Source organism: Eurosta solidaginis, chromosome 3, assembly GCF_040869045.1.
Source record: "Eurosta solidaginis isolate ZX-2024a chromosome 3, ASM4086904v1, whole genome shotgun sequence".
Taxonomy (NCBI): domain Eukaryota; kingdom Metazoa; phylum Arthropoda; class Insecta; order Diptera; family Tephritidae; genus Eurosta; species Eurosta solidaginis.
The window spans coordinates 265,175,068-265,200,621 of record NC_090321.1 but is presented as its reverse complement, the minus strand read 5'-3'; the positions used below and the strand labels follow the sequence as shown (position 1 = coordinate 265,200,621).

The 25,554-nt window shown below is 40.4% G+C and overlaps 2 protein-coding genes across 2 annotated transcripts; one reads left to right on the top strand and one right to left on the bottom strand.

The window, feature by feature from the left end:
- Positions 1-16,416: 16,416 nt before the first annotated feature.
- Dnaaf3 (Dynein axonemal assembly factor 3) lies at positions 16,417-21,304 on the top strand. Its single transcript, XM_067778218.1, has 3 exons — positions 16,417-16,476; positions 16,750-17,304; positions 20,420-21,304. The coding sequence occupies exons 1-3, from the start codon at positions 16,417-16,419 to the stop codon at positions 21,185-21,187; spliced, it is 1,383 nt and encodes a 460-aa protein (XP_067634319.1). The 3' UTR covers positions 21,188-21,304.
- rswl (roswell) lies at positions 20,823-24,243 on the bottom strand. Its single transcript, XM_067778217.1, has 3 exons — positions 23,566-24,243; positions 21,825-22,191; positions 20,823-21,742 (listed from the first exon to the last, which is right to left on the bottom strand). Exons 1-3 carry the CDS (start codon positions 24,156-24,158, stop codon positions 21,332-21,334), a joined length of 1,371 nt encoding a protein of 456 aa, XP_067634318.1. The 5' UTR covers positions 24,159-24,243; the 3' UTR covers positions 20,823-21,331.
- Positions 24,244-25,554: the final 1,311 nt, after the last annotated feature.

Sequence of the window (25,554 nt, the reverse complement as noted above, 5' to 3'; positions counted from 1 at the left end):
GGCAAGGGGAGGACGATGACGTCAATACGAAGGTGCTGGAGGGGGACAAACAGCCCAATGGTGCTGCGAGTCCTACAGATAAACCTCCAACACAGTAAAGTGGCGTCGAGCGAACTCCTCCTAACCCTTGAGGAGGGTTCGTTTGACGTGGCGCTGATCCAGGAGCCGTGGCTTTCATCGGGAGGAAAGTTTTCTGGACTTAGCGCGGGCGGGTTTGGCGTTTACTACGCGCAAACAGAAGGACGGGTGCGAGCTGTAGTAATGGTAAGGAAACAGCTGCATTCATATATGCTGCCTAATTACACCACTGAGCATCTCGTAGCAGTGGCCTTTGAGCAAAAGAATAAGCTGGCATTTATCCTGGCATCCTGCTACATGGCCCATGCTACGGAGGTTCCACCGATGGAGTGCAAAAAGCTAGTACAGGAGGAAGGGCGCAAAGGACGGTTGGTCATAGGCGGAGATGCAAATGCGCACCACAATGTGTGGGGAGGAGCAGATACGAACGAGAGAGGCGAATCTCTATTTTGTTACATCCTGCAAACCAATTTGCAGATAGCCAACAGGGGAAATGTCCCTACATACATTGGTCTAACATCCAGCAATGTTCTGAATATTACATTGAGCTCGGAGCGTGATATATCAAGGTATGATTGGATGGTTCTTGATAGACCATCCTTCTCCAACCATGCGTATATCAGCTTCAGCATCCCCCTAAAGAGGATAGAGAAGGGAGGAATCTTTAGAAACCCTAGGTCAACGAACTGGACTAAATTCCAGAAACATGTGGAAACTAAACTGGGACAACCCAAAGAGGTTGCTAATGTAGAGGAACTGGAGGAGTCTAATGAATTCCTAACAAGGACGCTTATGACTGCGTATAACAAAGCTTGCCCTCTAAGAAGATTCAGAGGAAAAGCTAAGCCGCCATGGTGGAGCAATGAGCTGAGTCTGCTAAGAAGACAGGTAAAAGAAATGTTTAAGCTCGCAAAGACCGCGGAAAGCGAAGCGTGTCGGGACGAGTACAGGGATCTACTGAGGATCTACAAGCGTGAAATTACCAGGGCGAAGAGAAAATCATGGAAAAATTTCTGTACGGACAGAGAGTGCTCCAGCGAAACAGCACGGTTGAAAAAAGTCCTAGCAAAGGGAACATAGGGACTAATAAAGAAAGAGAACGGGGAATGGTCCCTTGAGATGCTTCTCGATACACATTTCCCATCGGGAGACGGTTTAGAAGAGCCAGCAGACATCACTCGCACTTCGATCACGGAGCTAGTAGTGCCGGGCTTGGTGACCGATACCAAGATTAAATCGCCGGACCCAGATGGTATATTCCCGGTCATGCTACAAGTCTCAAGTTGGGCGGTCGTGGAATGGCTTAAAATAATATTCGATGGGTGCATAAGACTGAATCATGTACCGCACTCTTAGAGAACTGCTCGTGTAGTTTTTCTACCAAAGGCGGGGAAGATCGGTCACGTGTATCCCAAATAGTATAGACCCATTAGCTTAACATCATTTCTGCTCAAAACCTTTGAGAGGCTGATAGATGTGTACATAAAGTCCAACGTGGATGAAAAGTTGCACTCCACAACACAGCATGCGTACACCAAACGCAAGTCGGTAGATACATAGATACATAGAGAAATCCCTGGAATATAAGGAGTATGCTCTAGGAGTCTTCTTGCAAAATGGGCGATTATGGATGGTCTTAATTACATTAAAGCACATCCTGTCTTAATCAGATGAATCGGCTGTATGTTAAATTGCAGAAAGATTACATCACAATGGGGATTGTACGAGGCCACTAAATCAGTGGACAGGGGCACGCCACAGGGAGGGGTGCTATCACCTCTGCTGTGGACACTGGTCATCAACCAACTGCTCAGGCAATTCGATGAGGGACCCGTAAAACTTACTGCTTACGCAGATGACGTTGCAATTGTCGTAAGTGGAAAGTGCCTTCCAACGATTAGTTCTTTGATGGATCGGGCGTTTCGGGATATTTATACCTGGGCATCTAATGTCGGGTTGAAAGTCAATGCGGAGAAGACGGATATGGTTTTGTTTACAAAAAGGTACAAGGTCCCAAATTGGACCAGGCCTAAGTTAGGAGGGGTGACCTTACAGGAGAAACCTTGCACAAAATATCTAGGAATCCTCCTAGACAGTAAGCTGTCATGGAAGGTCAACGTGGAGGAGAGGGTCAAGAAGGCCTCAACGGCACTCTATGAATGTAAAAGAATGCTGGGGTGTAGGTGGGGCCTATCGCCCGCTCTTTCTCATTGGGTTTTTACAGCGATTATAAGCCCTATTCTATACTATGGAGTTCTTGTTTGGTGAAAAGCCACACAAAAAACAACATACCTCAAAAAAATAAAAGGGGGTATGCAGACTATCGATGCTTAGCATTACGGGAGCCCTGAAAACAACCCCGACGGCTGCACTGTATGCCATTCTGCACATTCCACCTATAGACTTGGTAGCAAAGAACAAAGCATTAACGACCGCAACCAGGCTCGGTGCTTCGGGGCAGCTTGAGTGCCGACCATATGGCCATAGTAGTATAGCGTCATCAATCACAAGACGAACAGACTACCTGATTCAATATCTGCGCTTCGAGGGAGATCTTAAGGCCACAATGGAGGCGGACGGTTGGCGCAAGGGTGCGCAAATGGCGGACGAGGCGATACATGTGTACACAGATGGTTCCAAAGTAGTGGAAGGAGTAGGGTCTGCGGTATACTGTGCTGATCCAAAAATAAACAGATCCTACAGGCTGCCGGATTACTGTAGCGTTTTCCAAGCGGAAATATTAGCCGTAACCAAAGCAGTAGAAACCCTGGAAGAGAATAGCTTAAGCTGCAACCGTGTTAACTTTTATATTGAAAGTCAAGCAGCAATTAAGGCAATAATCTCGCATAGCACAGCATCTAAATGCGTGTTAGAGTGTAAGCAGTCTCTGCAGAGAATCGGGACAGGCAGAAGCATACATCTATATTGGGTCCCAGGGCATATGGGAATAGATGGGAATGAAAAAGCGGACGAACTAGCTAGAAAAGGCGCATCCCTTGAAGCTTGCTCCGTAGACGCCTAAATTAGATTAGGCGAGATTAAGCGACGGCGAGAGGTGCACATGATCGACCAAGCGGGAAAGGCGTGGGTTCAAGCGCGGGGCTGTAAAGTGTCGAAGATTATGTGTAGGTCTTACAAACTTAGACTAACACAGTTGCTTCTATCATTAAAAAGAGAGGACTGTAGACTCATGACGGGTATTCTGACTGGACACTGCCTTCTGGCGTCACATGCCTTTAAATTAGGCTTGGTCAGTGATAGCAGATGTAGGAAGTGCGGGTTGGAGTAGGAAACGATCGAGCACGTTCTGTGCGCGTGCCCTGCACTTGCCAGGCTAAGACTACAACTATTAGGAGTGATACAGCTGTCAGATCTAGAAGCAGCAAGTGGCTTAAGTCCTAGGAAGCTTCTAGTATTTGCCAAGAGGACGGAGTTATTTTATAACATAGGTACTGGTTTTTGATAGGGTTTTTCAGTTTGGTCGTTAAAACAAACTTCTGGTAGCACGACGGACTCAATCAGTCTATGTGAGGTCCTCATGCACCGGCCAGTTCAAGCTAACCTAACCTAACCTTTCTTTTGGAATCTTGCTGCCATGCGCAATGCGAAAAGCTATTCCTTCACTTTGAATTTCTAAAGCATCTGCCACTAAAATGAAATGCAGTTGTTATTGGAAGTTTATTTAAAAATACAAAATTATTTTACCTACCAATTGTTCAATATATTGTTTTTTATTTAATTTGATTTGCGCAAATGAAATTACCTGGTAATTTTTAGAGAATTTAGTTTCAACAATAAAACCGTCTTCGTTGGGCTCCATTTCATTAGCTCCACTCATTAGTCTAAAATTTAAACCTAAAAATATTAAAAATGAGTCCCCTGCTAGTTTAGAATGTAATTTTTTAGGTTTTAATTTCAAACCACAACAAAATTAGGTTTATCCTCTAATAGTTTATAATATAGACCAAAAAAAAATTTAAAAACATGGTACGGGTAGAACCTTTTGGTTTTAATTTAAAACTTTTCATCGAAAATTATATTTTTCAAGTCTCTGGACTAACATCATAACCAAGATATCTTAGAAATTGCTTAAAACTATTTAGTGGCTTTAGAAGTATGTAGTATGAAAAAGCTTAAAATCAGCAGTAAACTTTTCTAGGTTTAAACAGTAAACTAACATTTTCGATCGTGTAGGAATTGCGCTTATCAACCCCTTGAATACCCTTTTAGATTCTTTAGCGGCTGTAAATAAAACATTCAAGTGTGTTAAACTTGTTTTATACCAAAGATTTACTACTGGGGCTAAATTTCTTGACGTTAATTTTGGAGAACTTATGGGGCATATTCACAGTCAAGTTAAAGTATGCGCTAAAAAAGTTAGAGCATATTACAATAAAAAGTACACTTTATCATAGTCGCAAAAAAGCCGGATTCATCGGTTAGAGCCATCGCTATAGTTAGAGAGGCGAAAAGCTGTCACTAAAGCTATTACTAAAATCTGTCAAAGGAAATGAAATTTCAATTTACGTGTGTATTCGGTAATTTAAGTCCAGACGAGTGATTTGACAACATTGCGTAATAGATTTTTTTTATGTAATAGAATTTTGCCTAAAGTAAGCTCTCGTTACAGCATGCCACTAAACTGACTATGATATACTTAGAAATGAAATGTACTCTATCTTTTTAGTGCCGCACCAAGTGAAGCATACTCTAACTCAGGACTATGAATATGCCACTATGATTCTTAATCTCTACGGCACTTTTTGTAGCATATCAAGCTTTAGGTCAAAAAACATATATGTATTTTTTTAAACGGTTTTATTTAGCTTGACTTGGCCGGCGCGTCAAGCTTGAAACTTGGAATATAGTTCAGAACCCGATGACAATGCAATAATAAGAAAAAAACTCCGATAGGTGGCGCATGGTTCGAATTATTTCAAAAAATCGTATTTGTGGTCCGATTTGGCTCATATTTGGAACAAATATTACATACAGTCCAGTAGAAGTGACATCAAAATATTTTAGAGTTCGAGGAGGGACAAGCATACGTGGCACAGAGTCCAGTAAAGTCTTTGGAAGTATTATGTATTGAGGACTTAGATTATAACAAGTTGTCAGGAAGGAGTACTTGTAATAATGAGTCACTAAATGAACTAAATAGAATGAGAAATAATAGGCAATTAAATAAAGCCTAAAAACTTGAAAATAAAATAATAAAAAAAAAAATTGCATATTTCTATTGATAGTCATAAGTAAAACCAACTGAACCTTAATCAGGTTATGCTACGCCTCACATTTTTAGAAATTTCACGCGCCCAACGCTTTGATTTAATTGTCTGATCAACGCCCTAGATTGATAAGGAGTGTGATGACTAGTACCTAGGACCTACCTAATACTTTCTAGCTTTTATTATTATTATTACTTCATGTAAGTATCGTTTTCAATAAAACCGTTTAACTTAAATTTTTTTTTTTATTATTTTATTATATGTGACCCGGTCTATGAAAAGGTGGCTTATGACTCAAAAAAAATTTTTCCACTTTTTTTTCTGGTTTCGATAGTTTTTGAGACGCTCTTTCACGTGGTGAAACCTAGAAAGTCCTAACTTGTTTAGAAGTGTACTAAAAATGTAGAGAAAGAAGAGCACAAATGAAAGACGATGTAGCCTTTGGTTCCTTTGATGCCACTTAGATGGCTGGTGAAGCATCCTCAGATTTTTTTGATAGCATTTTTTTCGATGGCAATGGAGCCAACATATCGGTCAGAAACTGGTTTGTGCTTTGCTTTTTGGGCATGACTGTTCATAATGCAAAACAAAACCAACTAATAAGGAACTGAAGAAATGTATTGTTTATCTTTAACAGCTGGTGCTCGCAATTTCTACTTTGAGTCATAAGCCACCTTTTCATAGACCGGGTCACATATTACAACTCCTGTTATTTACACATTCGAAAATGCGTCTGGAGCGAGGAAAATTAAACTTTTGTCATTGCGGGTGCTCTAATGTAATAATTATATATTTTTAAAAAGGGGTTTCATATTTGTTGTGCGTACTTTGTACATACAAATGTATATAGATAAATAAATAAATGTATTCGTGGAAATAATCTCAACAAAAAGTTCATGTAATTAAATACGTACATACCAATAATTATTTACATATATATGTACGATCTTCATAACTTTTTGCATTTGTACCTACACATCCATGCATGCATAGAAACCACAAAAAAGAAATAGTTTTCAGATAGGATTTTAACCGAGTAATAAAGTTCACTTAGTTATTATGCTACAACACGTACAACGTGCCACAACGGATGGTGCAATACACCAGCCCAACCAATGCAACAATCAAATATATCGACATAATGACTACAACAAAAGCAACCAATTTTATTCTCCACCAGCCAACCAACCAATTGCAAGCATCATCTCTACTTTATTGCACATCGGTCCAAACATTAACAATGCGCTGATTCGTCAGTCAAGCCATAAGCCAATCTGCTCTGCCAGCGAAGTCAACAAGTCAACTTAGTTGCGGTACAAAGTCAGACATGGTACAGAGTCAAGTTGGACATAGAAAATTTTCCAATACATAATTTACATGATAATCACTGCTTGACAGAGAGTTGAAAAGCATAAGGATACTTACTTCAAGGCAATAAAATGAAAGGCAAATCATACATACATATACTTTTGTGTACGGATGTATGTAATTGTGTCTGATATGGACATTAGGGTAGCCCCTATTTTCCGAAGTGCTCCGACTCTCGATCGATTGAAATAGGCCTAAAATGTGTATGTGTAGAAAGATTTTTTTTCAAACATATCTAATACTATAAAAATTGGTCAAATAATAATAAATTTATATAAAAAGGGGAATTGCCGCGAAATTTTTTTTAGTACGCGGTTTTGTAGCCCATTCAGTTTGGCTTCGATTTCGACTTCCGTTCAATGTTGAGAATTTTTTTGTGACGGGTGCTGGTAGTTTTCTTCTATGCAACAGTAGCGCATTTGAGGGGGGCGAAGGGGCGATCGCCCACCCCCACTACACTCAGAGAAAAACGCCGTTCTAAAATCCAGCGCCACCGGACTCAATTCAATGTTCTTACTTTTTTGTTCTTGAAAAACGAACGACCTGTTCTCAAAACAACAACCCTGTTCTCGAACTGACAACCATTTTCTTGAAAAGAGAACGGCTGGTCTTAAAATACGAACAAATGTTCTATTAATGAGAACAATGTTCTTAAATTAAGTTCAAGAAAAAAGAAACGCTATAATTAGTGTGCGCTTAATACTAATTTCACACAGACGGCTTATTGAATAATAAAGGCAATTTTCTACATTAAGACGCTTATTGAGCTCAATCTTCCCTACAAAATTCGAATCTATTATTATTTCATTAGAAGCTAATCGAATGCCTAATGAAGTCAAAAGCACAATGCAACTCTGTTGGCAGCGTTCCGCTTCCGTTTCCGCTTCTTAGTTTTCAAAGCAAATGTCATTGTCTGCATGGCGGAACGATACAAGGTGGCCGCATCGAACAGCTGATTATAACCTTTTTTATTTGATTTGATACATCAACTGCCGGCGCAGTACGATTATGACATTTGTCCATCGAATTTACAAGTACATGGAATTTTTTTGTTTGTAGGTATGTCACCATGCTCCCACCTTGTATCGTTCCGCCATGATTGTCTGTCTCATCCTTCATACTAATCGAGCAGTTACTTCCGTGTGAAAGCAAAAAATTTACGATTTCATTAGCAGGTGAAATGAGATCATTAAGTTTCTGTGTGAAAACAGTATAAATGTTAAATACAACATTTGGCACAAGCTACCAAACAGTTGTAATGGCCCAGTGGCTATGATGTTGCCGTTGCGATCGTGTGACGCGAGTTCGATCGCCGTTATACTCTGAGTTTTTTTAAAACAATTTTTTTATATTCTATTTCTTTAACTCTTGATTTTCGTTCAGTTTCATTCACATATGCACAGCTAATTCTCAAACTTGTGATGAAATGTTTGAAATATATATTCAGATTGCATCATCAAATAAGAAAAATTTCCGAAAGGAGAAATATATGAAAAAATTCATATTAAGCGTTTTTTCAAACCTTTTTGGAATTTTAATAATAATTTGTTTTGTTATTAACCTTTTTTATTAATGACAAATAAATTATTTATTAATAAAAAAATAAATGATGGGTACCTACTTGAAAAAATTACCTTCCCCACTCCCCCCAAAGGTCAAGCAAAACCCGTTCTTGAACTGACACCGAAAAATGTTAAATCGACAAAAAATTGTTCTCGAAGCATGCGAACGCAAAATCTTAAATCAAGCCCAAGTAGTGCTTGAAATGAGCACAGAAGGTTCACACATCAATACCAAAGTGGTCATAAAATACGAACGGTTTGCTTGGAAAAACTGTTCTTAAAACAAGCCCATCGGTCACGAGTTAAGAAAAATCGTACTTAACAGACTTTTGTCAACGAATGTTCTTAATTTTGAACTTGTTTCGTTCGTTTTAGAACGATTTTTTCTCTGAGTGTAGATATTTTTTCCAAAATTTATTCGGAACAAAATTTTTTTCACGAAGTCCCAGAAACCCACTATTTATATGCAGTATTTGAATAAATATAATGATGGATATTTGATCGTTACTTTTCATAATGTTGTTTTTGTATGCCATGCTTTAATTGGGTATCAATATTCAAATAATATTAGCGCTCAACAGTAAGAATGCTCATGCAAATCAGTCCAATGCTCTGAAATATTTGCGCTGTTGATAACATACTGAATCAAACCTTACTTTATTGAATAAAGGTTATTCAGAATCTTCACTCTCACTCTACACATTTTTCACCACTTTCTACTGACCATTTGTCATCTCTGTCGAAACTGCAGTGCACATATTCAATTACAGTAGAATCGCAAGAAAGTCAATCGTCAGTGTTCGGACTTCTACCACTAAAGTGGTAAATCTACCACTATTTTTCTTTTATTTGAAGTTCTGTCACTTCTACCACGCAAGCTGGTCTGATAAGGAACACAAAAAACCAATTCCACTATCAGCTGAAAAAGTTTTAAATGATTGCAATGAATATGCGTTTCCATCAATAAAAGCTCTTATCAAAATTCTGGCCACGCTTCCAGGTAGAAATGCTTGTGCTGAAAGGAGTTTTTCGACATTTCGCCGGTTGAAAACGTGGTTACGGTCCACAATGTCCGAGAACAGACTCACTGGTCTTGCACTTTTAAATACCCATTTCGATATTGAGATTGATATTGATCATATAATTGAAAGATATGTAAAAAAAGGGAAGCATAGAATTAAATTTACTGTGTGAATATGAACTATGCAGAAAATAAAAATGATGTAAAAAAATTGGATGTACTATTGTTAATTTGAATAACTAAATGAAACCAAATATGTGTATGAAATTATTAAACAATGTAAAAAAATACTAATAAATTTACACCTAAAAAATAACGGTCTGCTATACGTTTCTCTTGTTGTTTTGTCTTGCATTTTCACGTATAAAATATCTGATGTGAACTTTGTGCAAAACACATCAGCTATTGGGAGAAACAATTACAGACTGAAATCCCGCCACCCCCCCCCCCTCTCCCCTCAAAAAGCAGCCTGGTTCCGCCACTGATATGCAATGCATGACGATAATCAGTTTTACTAACACAAACAAAGTTTGTGTGTCAAAACTGCACTTTGTGATGTTGTTCTATGTAAAAACCAAATGAATTTCACCCCCAAGTGCTGAAAAAAACTATTCCCAAAATATGAACACTTGAAATGATTAAAATTATTCCTTAAACTTCTTGCGCAACCTCTAAATCTTTTTAGATTGGCATAATACTTTGTGAAAATATATTCGTTTTTGTACTTTTGGCACATTTCTAGGTGCTGAGATCGAAAATCTAAACATTTACATATATTTCTCCATACAACTAAAGCCACCCTAATGAACATATCCACCAGTTAGTTAAGGCTTACATAGTAACACTTTTGAAATTTTGTTGTTATTGTGCTTCAACCATTCATCTAAGATTTATGCTTATTTATAGAGGCCTAGAATCAAGTGAGCAAATTCTGTATTAACCCATTTGTGTTTACTGTGCCAGTTCGGAAACACCTAATCATTGCGCCTAAAGCTCCTACAGTAACACAAAAAAAACTTACCGTCGAAAAACTGTTCAGAGCATAGCTAAGTGTTGGCCCTTCAATCCAGCTCGCACATCTGCTCAGTAAAGGCAAGCTTCAATTTAACGATGGAACCGAGCAATGGGCGGATATCATAGGGTTCCAGCTAACCTGGAAAAATGATTTGTACGATGAGGAATGTCGAGTCACTTCGGACAAAACGGATGCTGCAGAAGTAAAGAACATGAGGCCGAACGGAGTGAGTGCGAAGAGCTGCAGATGCAGGCTAATACTAATTAATACCCAAATGTTTTGCCATAAATCCAACGGATGACGGAAGCTTTAAAGTTGCGGTAGTTTCCTGAAGATGATGCCGAACTGGTAACTGGCGTACACAGTGTGATTAATTTGTTAAATCGAGGGAGATGACAAACCCGATACCCTAGTCTCAGTCGAAAGAGTGTGCGTTTCGCACCCCAACCATGACGAAGTGAAAATACAAATATCCCAGCTATAAGTTTACAAAGTTCGATTTGAAATTTGCCTTGTCCAATCGACAAAAATCAGCTTTCTTAAAAACAGCATATAAGGTCGTGTCAACGGCAGTCGCCATGACCTGGTGTATTGTGTTCGCCTACCACGCGGAAAGTCCTTTTTTCAAAGACCGAGACAATTAGAACAATTATTTTTTAAGCGCGGGCCTTTCCAAAGAAAACTCATCTGCTTGCAGATGCCGTTCGGAGTCGGCATTTAAAAATTTAGGCACCCCCCCCCTCCCCCTTATTTGTAGGAGAAAATAAAAACTAGCACGGCACAAATTGGACTGTTCCAGTAAACTTTCTTATGGTCCTGCTTAGCAAAAATCTCTCTATTCAGTTCAAACCGGTTTTTTGCAGCGCGAAATCCATTGAAAAATCACTTATTTTGGCTGAGTGTTCGAGAATTCGGTAGAAGGTTGTTTAATGATGAGCTGTATGAGCTTTACGTATAGAGTGCAACGAGTAAGAGCCCGAAGCCCTCGCTGAGTAGATCGTGTTATGCGAATGGATGAAGACGCTGCGTACTTGCAACAGAGGAAGCGAAGACATTAACTTAGTTGGGAGGAGCATGTTGAGGAAGACTTGATCTTCCTTGGTCTTCCCAATCGTCGTCAGTTATAGCGATATAGAGATCATGTTGATGTAGAGGTTGTACGCTCAGTCTTCCCCTTATACTGAATTTATACCAATAATATTAAAAGCATTCCAATATGAATCACTTACTACAACAATTCCTGAAGCCCCACCAACTACCGGCCTCATTCCCTTAAAATTCTAAATTTGATCCTGTAAGCAGTTCATGGTCACCACAATCCAAATCGACTGACTTATGCGACTCCAACGACATTGAGTGGCAGATTTATTACAAAGTGCATTCAATCGGATTTAATTCGTTATTTCACAGCCACAACAACATTAAATGATATTTGTTGTTGAATTTATTTCCATTTTTTATTTCTACTTTACACTGCAACTTGTATGATGGGGCTGACGAAGGTGGTGGTGATGCTGCTGTTCCTATTGCTTCTTGAGCTGCTTGGCTGCCTGGCTGGCTGACGGAATTTTGCCGATGTCTACTTGTTATTTGTTTCCAATGCTTCCACTCCTGCTGCTGTTCCTGCTGTTTTGTTGTAATACGTCACTGTGGCGTGGCGAAGGCACAAAGTGCAAAGGATGCCGATTTCTTTTATGTTCAATATTTTTATGTACTTTTCGGCGAATGCAATAATTTTTAATAAGTTGCAACAGCCGCAACCGCACATTTCCATTCACATAATTGTGGCAATCGTTACAACAATTCAGCAACTAGCATGCAACTTAAATAACAACAACAGCAACAACAACAACCACAACTAAAATATGCTTAACACCATTTAACCAAAATAAAAATGCTTTGCCTTTCCGTTTTCCGTTTTTTGTTGTTGTCAGGAATCGCTCTTCAGCCGTCTCTGTGATCCGCGTGGAGCGAAATCGATAACTTGGAGTAGCTCGTACAAATAAATTAAAGAGCATATGAAGCGAGAAGTTGAAGTATGTAGTGATGAGTATTGGAAGAATCCGTCAATTTGCCTCAATCGTTCTGCGAATAAATCAAAGCAACGTTCCACTTTTATACTGCAACGACATGGTGTACCATGTGTGTGTACGTAACGCTTGCTTTCCGCTTGTTTTCAAGATTAAGCATATATTGCAAACGCTTTGAAGTTGTGCTCCATGGACTCATTCGAAATTGGAGGCAATTAATTGCTTACGTGCTTGAATAGAATTTCTACTTTAACACCCTGCCATATCCGCATAAGGGCAGATATTTTGCCGGTTGTTCGAGAGCTTAACCGAATTATGTAGCACCCAACCACTCGACCATAGAACCTTCTTCGTAGTAAGTTTAGAACATTCCTGCGGTAAGGAATGCCCGCCGTAAAAGCTTAAACTCAACGCATCACTGTGAATGGTCGTTTGGATTCAATTCATGGTGAACAGAAACGGCTAACTTAAGCGAATTTCATATGTCATGACTTAGGGTTAGAACTACCCGGTTGTCATCCTCTGAGCAGCTGCTTGCAGCATAACTGCTCCTCATACTGTTTTTCTGTGCAAAGGATAGTTGCACCGCATGGATTGTTCTGGGCTAGCTTAGACGACGCGGCAATTTCTTCAAAACGTTCGTGGCTCCATGCTGTTACTACCCCATGACGTCCTGTGGGCAACGCCTTAGCGCACCTCCGTCTGAAGTTTCGAGGAGTGAACAGAAATCTTTGCCATGGCGGTCAGGCTAGGACATACCGGATTCATAGCAGCAAAGGATATCCATTATACAACCTAAACCTTTAGCGAGTCTTTTTGCAGTTATACAACAAAAACGTCTGTGCATGGAACTGGGCAGGAGAGCGACGGTAATTCGGTAAACTACGGTAACATCTACAAACGATAAATTAGCATAGTAAGGAAATCATACTCTACAAGTCACTTATCGTACCCGTCCTGCTATATGGGGCGGAAGCATGGAACATGACAAGAGCAGATGAAGCGGCTTTGGGAGTGTTCGAGAGAAAAGTTCTTCGAAAGATTTATGGACCTCTACGCGTTGGCGATGGCGAGTACCGAAAAAGATTTAATGATGAGCTGTACGAGCTATACGCATACATCAACATAGTCCAGCGAATTAAAACGCAGCGGCTGCGCTGGCTAGGCCATGTTATGCGAATGAATGATGATGCTCCGGCCAAGAAAGTGTTTCTATCGGAACCCGCCTATGGAAGCATAGGTAGAGGGCGGCCCCCACTCCGTTGGAAGGACCAGGCGGAAAACGATTTAAACTCCCTTGGTGTGACCAATTGGCGCCGGTTGGTGGAGCGAAGGAGCGACTGGCGCGCCTTGTTGGACGGCCATAACCGTTTAGACGGTTAAGCGCCAATTAAGTAAGTAAGTAAGTAAGGAAATTGTCGTGGAAAAATTACTTTACATACAGATAATGCTCGAGCGAAGCAGAAATGGAACAAATTTTAGGTAAAATAACATAAAGGTGACTCAAAGTAGTCTTTGAAGGTTATTAAGGTTACTGAGTTATGTTCTGCAGTCTTAGAGGCCGGTTCATATCGTCTTCTTATCAAGAGCAGCTATGATCTGTCAGTAACGTATAAGCTATATATATAGACGTATTAATTTAATTTAATTCCTGATTGAATTAAAGAAAGGGGCCGGGTCTGCTGTTTACTGTACGATCCAGAAATAAGTAGATCCTACAGGATCACTGAACTGTCTTTCAGGCGGAATTGTTAGTAAAGCGGCCATTAAAGCAATAATTTCTCACATTACTTCACCAAGAAGTGTCCTGTAATGTAAACAAGCATTGGAGAGACCTAGCTCAGCCCGGATCCCTTTGTACTGGGTTCCTTGTAATAAAAGGATAGAAGACAGCGAAAAGGCCCAAGAGTTGGAAAAGGAGGGTGCAGGATCGACGGTAAACTTTCCAATTCGCTTGGGAAAAATCAAAAGACTCGGTTCAGCGCGGTCTGTGTTCGTGTCCTGCGATCGCAAGGTCAAGGCTGCAGTTACTAGGACCGGTAGAGTTGCCAGTACTCGAAGAAGAAATTGAACTAGGCCCCTGAAGACTTCTAGTATTCGCCAAGAGGACGGAGTTTTCTGGTAATACTGTGGACACATTCGGTTTATGTGAGGTCTTTCTATACCGGCCAATTCAACCTAACCTAACATGCTTAGAGCTCTTAAGAGACTAATATATGTGTATGTAAAGTTAAGCATATCACAAAAGCAAATCGGTAGACATTGCTTTTCATAAGAGGTCATAGACACATTTTAAAAGTACACCTTAGATGACTTCCTGAACACTGAAGGGGATTTCCACAATGTCTCGTAGAGGACGATCTTAGCTGCATGTTAGGTAACAGGGAGACTGCTTCACAATTGAGACTATTTGAGACCACGAAAAGCAAATAATACGGATCTGGTCTGCTTTAATAGGTTGTATAAGGTCCATAATTGGGTTAGGTCTAAGCTAGATGGGGTAACCATGCAGGAGAAAACTAGTACAAAAGAAGTACCCCCACAGGGTTAGGCGGCTTAGAATATTTCCGCGGAAGGTATGTCTATTGTAAGAGGCGACTAAAATACCAAATTGACCGAAAGGGTTGTGTAGCGCAACCATTTCAATGGGTTGCCAGCGCAATTTATAGCTTTCCAAACCAATTGTGGACCTCGCCCGCCCGTGGAAAATCCTGTTTTTTTTAGCTGCCAAGGATCTGGCGACTCCAAGTTCATAGGAGTATCCTTATCGCTACAACAACAACAAAAGGTGTAGAAGTCATTCTAGATAGCGAGTTAGCGCTGGAGCCCAGGAAATGAGAATGAAGAAAGCCTCGACGTCACTGATGGTGTAGTTTCAGACTTTAACATCAAGTCGGGCAATCATTATATGGCAGCCACAGGTAAATGTGCGGCCCAGAACATGCGCACGACATCGTAACAAATTTTTTCATCGAGAAGCTCTCACAAAACAAACAACTGATAAATGATGTACTCGGTATAGACCGTAAACATTTAAGTGCAATCTTCAACCTAAACCAAGCCGTGAGGACTATTGCTTACTCATTCAGTACCATCCGTGAGGCTTTAGCGAGCTGATACAAGTGCGCATGACCTTGATATATGTGACTAAACGATTTGGAAAAGAGGATTAAACGTGGTGTAAGTTCCACCGTCTTTGGTATGGCTAAAGAGGCGAAGAAACACGACCGTGTGGTGAACCAGGACAAGGCGATGTGCTTGCTGTAATCAAATAAATACTTGGCGCATGTCGGTAACCTCTTAATGGTTGACATATACAAAATCGAAACTATGAAGAACTTCGTATATTTCACAGTCTCTCGTAGTACCCGCCCAGATATATGGCTCGGAATTATGAACGCTCTCAAGAGAAGATGAGGTAATGATTGGAGCATTCGACAGGGGATGAAATGTTATAAAGAGGTTAACGAACCTTGGGCAGATAATGACAAAATATATATATCGAGTAAATAATGATGTGAGAATGCAAGAAGGCTCCACGGCCCAGAAAGTACTCCTATCGCAACCCGACCTAGGCAGCTGAATTATTGGGAGGCCTCTGCTAAATTAGGAAGAGCAACTGGAGAGTGACTTGGCGTCCGTTTATTCTCTAAGAATGGATCGATGGCTTGCTTTGTCACTCAACCCCAAAGATTCGCTACCCCTCTCAGCCCTAATTAATGGTTAGGATAGTTCTCATATTAAGCAGCGAGCTCAGCCTTCTTACGGAAGGGGAAGGTGGGAGGTTTTGCGAGCTGGAATATGGGACGTGGTCAAAGAAAATCGTTAGGGCATACAAGTGGGCTAATGGTACACTCCCCAAAACCTGAGCAGAGTGTGCTTGCCGCTAATGCGACAACATGAGGCACTATGGACATTGACTTCAAACAAATTCAAAGCGGACTTTCTCTCCCTTTACTAAGTAATACCCACGCTAACAAAACTTTCAGCAATCCATAGCAACGAAAGGAAAGTGTAAATGAATAAAACAAAGTAATTTTATTAAATCAATCAGACAAGATTATTTATTTATCTACATAGAAGTACAATTGTGAGCGAAAATTGTATAAAAAAAATGTTTTGGGGTCTCAGTGAAGCACTTGATCTGTATCAAGAATACTTCAATGCCCATAAGATCGTGGAGAAAAGGACAGAATCTTCGCAAAACCCGGCAAAAGGGGAAGATGGGAAATGCAAGGAGCAGTATAAGGATGCAGACGTGAATGAGGAGTTCAAAGACGAATGTAAGCCAGCAGATGTGAGCGCGAAATCTAAAAAAGAAAAGGAACCAGATGCGAATGTGACACTCAAAGAGAATGAGGATACAGAAGCCAGTGTAGAATTCAAAGATGCTGAAGACGACTCCATAGAAGCGGAAGCAGAAAACGGCGCGAGGGGCGATGCACCCACGGTAGCTAAAACACTCAATATACTGCTGTTTGGTGCCGGTGATCCACGTCACATTATCAAAACCATGGCCAAAATGTACAAACACCACGGAGGCAGAGTTAATTTCTTTATACTTGATGGTTGCATCGAAATTGTTGCACGCAACATGATGCTACTGGGTATTGCACTAGAAAATCCAGATGGATTTCATTTAGTAAGAAAAGTGCATCTTTTCATGGACGTCTATGGAAATGCGTTGTTGCGACCATCGACACATCAGTATTTAATAGGCAAAGCTAAAACTATGCTGAAATTAGTTACCGACGATGAAGAGCTGCAAAAGTTAGCGCCATGCTTGAATATTGAACGACTGAGATATCGAGAGCGCGATGGTTTGGAAAATGCATTTAATTTCCTATTGCCACGTGACGGTTATGTCTTCGACGTGCAAGAGTATTGGACTGGACGTGTGCGCAAGCTGTTGGGTTCACGTTATGATTATCGTGACGGTGCCTTCGATTGGGATTTGAATATGACATTGAAAGATAGAGAAGCAGCGCAAATTTGCTCGCAGGTGAGTGCGAGGGACGGCAGAATTTTGTTTTATCAAAAATAGGAGCTCATATGTGTATTGTATTCTCTAGTTCCACAGTAACTAGTTTAAGCAAGAGATTGGATTTTACTCAAGTTTATAGTCATAATTTTCATTAGTAGGTCAGGAATATTTTCTTAGCCGGAGCGTTTTTTTCCATTCTCATAATAGGGTCAAGGCAGCGAAGCGAGAGAGATTCAGTTGTCTTCCCCTCGAGATATCGCTGCTTTCGATAAAGATATCCTCTGGAATCGTATCTTTACTTTCGCAAATCGGTAAGGGCTACTAGAGCTAGTTCTTATTTAGTTGTCGGCCGTCCACCAATGTTAGTTAGTTCTTCGTTTTTTGGCGCCAGTTGGAAAATCCAAAGGTCCTGTTGTTATTGTTGTTGTAGCGATAAGGCTGCTCCCCGAAGACATTGGGGAGTGTTATCGATGGATTTGGTCTTTTGCCGGATACAGATCCGGTAATCTCCATTACCACAGCACCATTAAGGCGCTAGCCCGACCATCTCGGGAACGATTTATGTGGCCACATTAAACCTTCAGGCCATCCCCTCCCTCCCCACCCCCAAGTTCCATGAGGAGCTTGGGGTCGCCAGAGCCTCGTCTGTTAGTGAAACAAGATTCGCCGCGGATAGGTGAGGTTGACAATTGGGTTTGGAGAAGCTATATTTTGCGCTGGCAACCTGAAGGGTTTCGCTACCCAGCCCCTTGAATCTGGTATTTTAGTCGCCTCTTACGACAGGCATACCTATCGCGGAAATATTCTGACCCCCTAACCCGCTGGGGTCGCGGACTTCCCTCATCTGGTTCTGTGGTTGCCTCCGTTAAGAATACCACACAGGTTGTAACTTCTTCACCTATTTGGACAACGTGGCCTATCCTACGTAGCCACCGGGTTTGATTCGTTTATTTTTTCCATACTTGTCATCAGCTACCAGTAGAGGTTTTGATTTCGATTCTAAATTTCACAAAGGCTTAATGATCATTCGGTTAGTTTTTGTTCCATTGCTTTAGTCTCAGAAGAATCGAAGATCTCTCTATGACTTGCATAAGCTCAGAAAAGATTTAAATTGACCACATTGAAGCTTGTAGGTCATCCAAGTTCCATAGAACTTGGGATCGCCAAAGTCCCAGCAGCTAAATATATAGGATGCGCAAGTGTAGGTGAGGTTGACAATTGGGTTGGAGAAGTTATAAATTGCGTTGGCAACCCCTTGAAAGGGTTGCGCTACATCATTTCGGTAGCTTAGTCGCCTCTTATGACAGGAATACCAGCCGAGGGTTTATTCTAAGCCCCCTGACCCGCTGGGGCATAAGCGTTGAGTGGTTGACAATGTTAGATATCCGCCAAATATAAAGCAGTCGCCCGAGTTTTATATTGTTGTTGTTATCGATGTTGACTCTTGTAGGCTAAGGAAGCAATTTAAGGTTCTCTAGTGAGTATATCCCGGGAACGATTTGATATGACAACTTGGAACCTTCTAGGTTGTTGTTGTTGTTGTAGCGATAAGGACACTCCCCAAAGGCCTTGGGGAGTGCTATCGATGTTGACGGCCATTTGCCGGATGCAGATCCGGTATGTTCCGGTAACAAGCACCTTTAAGACACCAGCTTCACCATCTCGGGAACGATATAGTATGTCCAAATGAAACCTCAAGGCCATTCCTCCCTCCCACCCCCTAGATCCATAGGAACTTGGGGTCGTCAGAGCATCGGCTGTTAAAGTAACAGTATTCTCCACGGCTAGGTTAGGTCGACAATTGGGTTGGGAGAAGCTATATTTTGCGCTGGCAAAGCGCTGTTGCGCTACACCATCCCTTAATTTAATTTGGTATTTTAGTCACCTCTTACGACAAGCATACCTGCCGCTGGTATATTATGAACCTCTAACCCGCTGGGGGCAACCTTCTAGGTAACTGCAACCACTGCTTCGGTTAGGAAATTATGGTCGCTATATCTCAGCATTTATGCCGATCTACCAATCGCTTGACCTCTCCGTTGTGGTCGCAGATTTGGGAATATCCTTTATTGTGTGGCACACCTCATTGCTAGTAAGTGCTAAGGTTCTATGAGCTTTGCATCGGTTTCCTCTCTGACTAGAATATCAATTTGCTATTTCCTGTACCAATAATGATACTGCCCGAAGGTTTTTGGGAGAATCATCAGTACGTTCCGGAAGTTAGCACCATTAAGGTACTAGCCCGATCATTTCGGAAACGTTTTGATATCACCACGTTGAAGATCTTAGGTCTGTATATTTTAGTCTCCTTTTGCGACAGGCATCCTACCGCTCGTTTTGCTACTTTCTTTGTTTGCCTAACAACAAAACCAACTCCTGAAGGTTTTTTAGAGAGCTGCCGTTGAGGTAGAAACTTCTAGGCCAATACATTCGTAAGCCCAGTTATTTTGTTCTAGCAATAACACAAATACTCCCCGAAGGCTCAGGGTACTGTTACCGATATAGGCAGCCCTTTTTCGTATATCAATCCTGCACTCTTCGGTGCAGTTATTTTGTTGTTGTAGCAATGGCACAAATACTTCCCGAAGGCCCAGGATACTGTTACCGATATAGGCAGCCCTTTTTCGTATATGAATCCTGCACTCTTCGGTGCATGCACAAACTGGATAGTGCGGCCTGGCAGTCACTTAATATAGTGAGGCACAGGCTAAGGGCGATATTTACGCATAAAAACGAGCCGGAAGGTTTCCAGTAGAATGCCTCCCGCAGTATTTTTTAATCAAAGTTTAGGTCCAGGTGCCCGACGTGAAGCTGTAATAGGACGAACGTTTTTTTTGGGAAATGTATCACACCTTTATTTGTTGTTTTAACTGTGAAAATATACCAAAAGTATGTGGGCAATGCTTCCCCAATGTTCGGGGTCAAACAAAACCGTACCTGAAGCAGTCGGAATAGTAGAAGGTGATTGTACTAGAGCTTACGGGATTCAGATCCGACAAAGGTCTGGCAACATTCACAACCATCGGGGAGTGTTGTTGCGGTTACAGCACCAACAACAGCAACATATATGATAACAATTGCAAATCTAAAATGGCGTTTTCAATTTCCTTTTTAATAATTTTAAACTCTGCAGGAATATCGTTACTGGCGTGAAACAGGCATCGCCTTCACCTACCCGGAATATGAGCAATGTAAACCAAATAAAACACTCGCTGCTGGACTGGTGCGTAACGGCGACAAGTATTTACATCGGGGTTATGCAGGTGACATACAAACCGGACCATTCTGCACATTTGGCCTCAAGACGTCGGAAAAGCTAATGATGAATTCAGTGCATGGCGATAATGATTATCGCGCTACAGATATAACTGAACGTAATCTTTTGGAATCCTTTCATGAGTTACAAACGCGCACTGCATATGTGCATGATCGCACTGTGTCGCGTAAATATGGTTCCGTTAAATTGCTTATGGGCGAGCTTCTCAAATATGATGAGTGTGATGAAGTAGCTATGCGTGATTATGATAAGCCTTGGATTAACGTAAATCAATGTCAAGTTTATTTTCTTTCAGCGGATGATATTTTTACGTTACAAAATGCAGATGTTAATGAAAATTGGCAAAACTTTTTCGATGTAATTTTTGTTGGACATAATTATTTTCCTTTTTTAAAAGATACGTTTGCACAAGTATTACGGGAAAATGCGCTGCTCATATTGGAAACGAAATTGTGGACTATAGAGCGTAAAGAAGAGATGCAAAAGTTCGAGAATAAATTGAAAGCCTATGCAAAACAAGTTAACTTAACGCCTGTACTTAATTATAATGCTTTGAATTTGAAAACTAGTATTTTGAGGTACAAGAAAATTGCTGACTTGGAGGTGTCTTTGGAGAACAATTAAATAACTGAAGTCAATATTTTTTGAGTATTGTATTAGCGTTCTACAACTAATTTTCGAATCCTTTGAAAAATTTACCTAATTATATGGATGCGTCCTTATAACCACATTTTAGTTAAATATATATTTAAATTTTTTTCAAAGCAACTAATTCGTATCTTTATTTTTCTTTTTACTTCCCCACGTTTGTAAATTGAATTGTGCATCTTTCATGTTCGCTCGTATTTTTGGCTTTCCATATACGCGACGTTCACTATAATCCTTATCATCCAGTATACGATCTAAAGTTACATTAAGCCTATTAGAGCGTTTTTCTAGGGCTCGTTTTTGATTTGCCGCCTCTGCTGACATATCGACAACCTTGCGCCTTGGCACATGACGCAATGCTTGTGTCCAGTCTTTAGTAGTTTTAAGATCCAATAGAATATTAACCATTTGATTTAGAGTTAGCGATTTTCCTGAACCACCACCCCATTGCAAATAACGATCGAGTGGCAAGCGCGCCATACGCAAACCCAAACGTTTTGCTTTGGCTAGTGACAGTGGTTCATTGTTGACCTGAGAAGCGTTAGGATGTATGTATTAAAAGCTCTATTAATTAAATATTGGTTTAATATAAAGCGATGTTTGCATGACTTACCTTGTCCACCATAGCGCCAATTATATAGACATCATCGGGCTCGTAAAAATCCAAGTCTGTACGACAGTGGGGAGTCAAATAGACGAGATTTTTCTTATCAAACAACTCAGTAAAACATTTCTCATGCACATTCATCGGAAATTCTGGATTCAGCATTGTTGGTATATAACGTTGTAAAGCTTTAGTGGTAACACTTTCTAAATTTACATTGCAAAAATGCAAATCAAAAGGATCATCATGTGCGCGATTATCCGCAAAGCATAACAAAAGCTGTTTGGCTGCGTTTAATGCCTCTCGGCGCGTCATGTGGTCATCATATGAACAATCCAGCACAATTTTAGGCGAAAACTGCATGGCGCGAGTTAATCTGTAAAAGCGAAGAAAACATGTTTTTAGTAACAAAATATCATATTTTATCGTATATCAATCTAATGAATTTAGCATAACAGCCAACGAGTAGTAGCCTCAGGGACTCAGGGGTTTATGTAGCGCAACCCTTTCAAAGCGAACAGAAGTTCCGCACGGGTTTTGAAGTCTTAAAAGATTCAACATGGTCACATCAAATCGTTCGGGAGATGGTCGGCCCAGCACCAGTTCGTAGTGTTACCAGAAGTTTGATTGACGAACAAACTGTAAAACCCTATCAAAAACCAGGACTTATGTTATATAATAACTCCGTCTACTTCACTCCTAATAGGTGGAGTCTTAGCCTGGTAAGCGCAGGGCACGGGCACAAACCGTGCTCGATCGTTTCCTCCTCCAACCCGCACTTCCTACCTCTGCTATCACTGACCAAGCCTAATTTAAAGTCATGTGACGCCAGAAGGCAGTGTTCAATCAGAATACCCGTCATGACTCAACAGTACTCTCTTTTAAAAGATAGAAGCAACGTTGTTAGTCTAACGTTGTAAGACCCACACATAATACTCGACATTTTACAGCCCCGCACTTGGACCCACAACTTTCCCGCTTCGTCGATCATGTGCACCTCTTGCCTTCTCTTAATCGCGCCCAATCTAATTGAGAGGTCTACCAGCTTCAAGAGATGTGCCATTTTAGTTAGTTCATCCGCTTTTTCATGTCCATCCATTCCCATATGCCCTGGGACCCAATATAAATGTATGCTTTTTCCTGTCCTGATTCTTTCCAGGACGTGCTTACACTCTAACACACTTTTAGATGCTGCGCTATGCGAGATTATTGCCTTAATTACTGCTTGGCTGTCAATATAAAAGTTAACACGGCTGCAGTTTAAGCTATTATCTTCCAGTGTTTCTAGTGCTTGGTTACGGCTAATACTTCCGCTTGAAAAACGCTGCAGTGATCTGGCAGCTTGTAGGATCTGTTTATTGCCGGATCAGCACAGTAAACCGCAGATCCTACTCTTCCACTACTTTGCAACCATCTGTATGCACATGTATCGCCTCGTCCGCTGTTTGAGCACCATCCACCTCTATTGTGGCATCGGAGCAAGACCTCGTTATTCATATTGGACTAAGGACAGCGCTCCAACTGTGCCTAAAATAATGTTTGACTTGTTTTACTCGATACGACAACAATAGAAATGTTTTCCCAATAGTGTCTAAGAGCGATGTAGCGCGAGATAATTCACGTATCAAAAAACTTTAGCAACGAATAGGTGATCACTTAGCAACAGTTGCAAATAACAATAAAATGAAATTTATTATTATAGTATGCTTTATATTTATACAAAAAAGATTCAAAAAGGATAGTTACTCACCTATTGTTCTGAAAATGATTTATGGTTGTATCGTAGACACGCAAAAAGAGCGACGTATGTCCTAAACCATAAATTATATGCGTATTTTCTTCACGTTGTATACGCTGTTCCTCCTTGTGTTCAAGCGTTTTCAATGCACGTTCCTCCTTTTTACGTGCATGTGCTTCCCTTTTCCTTTCGACTTGCCACAGGTAGGTATAAAATTTGAATCGTGCCGACTTTGATGGCAATGCAAGTATATGCTCCCATTTCTCTTCTGTAATATTGGCTAATTCCGGCACGCGCCTACCTTCCTGATACGCAATATCAACTTCTAGTTGCAATACTTTCAACAGTTTGGCACGCTCTTGCTCACTCATTGGCGGCGCTTCGGCTTTTGGTGTTGATTTGGACACCGCAAAAGGATTCTTAATTGCCTTGACCACATCCTCGGGGGTTTGGTGTGGAGATGCCTTTATGCAGTTATGTGTGGCTGAAGTTGATAGAAAGAGAAAATTCACTGTTGCCAACCTTTCATTAACAATTTTTAGAGGCTGCAAATGTTGCAGCAAGCCTCCTCGTGCTGGTGCTACCCGTAAAACTGTTTTCAACATATTTTTTCTCTTAAAAATAAACAATCAATTTATATTATAACAGATTGGCAATTGGAAATGCGGTGCACAGCTGATAGAGAATGTCAAGAAAGTAAAATAAATTTTAACAAAATCAATGACATATGTGTGCGTGGACCAGTGTTGAATTGAATCAGAATTTTTCACTGCGATATAAATGAGCAAACCGTGTTTTTTTTATGACATTCAAAGATCATCTTGGCGATAGGACTCAAGCAGTATGGATAGATGGTGAAAAGTCTGACTTCCTTCATGTCTTAAGAGGCGTCCCTCAAGGCTCTATCCTGGGTCCTCTGTTATTTGTTCTGTACATCAAAGACTTACCCGATGTCCTTAAGTATTGTAATGTTCATATCTACGCTGATGATGTGCAGTTGTTTACGTGTTGTCCTCGTGATCAAACTAGCTTGTGCATAAGTAACTTAAACCACGATTTGAATCAAATATTTTCATGGGCTACTATGAATAGCTTATGTATAAACCCGAATAAGTCAAAATGTATTGTTATTCATAGAAGGTCTTTTCCCACTAATGATTTAGAGAATGTAGTGTTCGACAATTCCGTTATAGAATACGTAGATACGGCGAAAAACTTAGGTGTAATTCTTAACAAAACATTGATATGGAAAGACCATATTTTTAGAACGGTTGGGAAAGTGTATGGAATGCTTCGTACACTAAGGTTAACACAGTATTTCACGCCTTTGCATATAAGACTACTTCTGGCTAAAGCGTACTTAATACCTACGCTACTCCATGGTTGTGTGATTTACTCAAACTGTAACTATCTGTGCAAGAACAAACTAAATGTTGTTTACAACAACATTGCTAGATATGTTTATGGGTTGAAAAGATTTGACCACGTATCTCAACATGCTGAAAGGTTGCTAAACACTTCTTTCGAAAATCTTTTAAAAGTCAAAACACTGTCCTTCCTCTATATCTATATCGTAAGCTTATTTTTCTGAAATCATCAAGATCGGTGCTCCTTCTTAAGCACATCAGATACCGCTCGCTAACCTCTGAGCGCCAATTCTTTGTTACTGCAATACGTCTTTGGAACTCGCTACCTACAACTTAAGTAATGCTCTGCACTTCAGAAAAGAGCTAACATCATTTTTTAACGACTCTTAAACTGGATCTCAAATTGTTGTTAAAATGTTCATTTCTAAGCCCTTTTCCTTTCTCTGTGTCTTCTTTCTTTATTTGTTAAATACTATTCAATCTATAACCAGCCAAAGGTTATCATCACTACTGCTGTCTTTTAATATTTATTAACTACTTTTCTTTAGTTTTAAGATTTACATTTACATACATAAATATTTCACTATTGTCCGTTATATTTAATTTAATTTGATTAATCTAATTTATTATTATT

Coding starts and splice junctions, on each gene's coding strand:
- Dnaaf3 (XM_067778218.1), top strand. CDS start 16,417: ATGTTTTGGGGTCTCAGTGAAGCACTTGATCTGTATCAAGAATACTTC. Junction 16,477..16,749: donor AATACTTCAATGCCCATAAG/ATCGTGGAGAAA, acceptor GGCGATGCACCC/ACGGTAGCTAAAACACTCAA. Junction 17,305..20,419: donor CAGCGCAAATTTGCTCGCAG/GTGAGTGCGAGG, acceptor TAAACTCTGCAG/GAATATCGTTACTGGCGTGA.
- rswl (XM_067778217.1), bottom strand. CDS start 24,158: ATGTTGAAAACAGTTTTACGGGTAGCACCAGCACGAGGAGGCTTGCTG. Junction 22,192..23,565: donor AATCATTTTCAGAACAATAG/GTGAGTAACTAT, acceptor TCGCTTTTACAG/ATTAACTCGCGCCATGCAGT. Junction 21,743..21,824: donor TTGGCGCTATGGTGGACAAG/GTAAGTCATGCA, acceptor AACGCTTCTCAG/GTCAACAATGAACCACTGTC.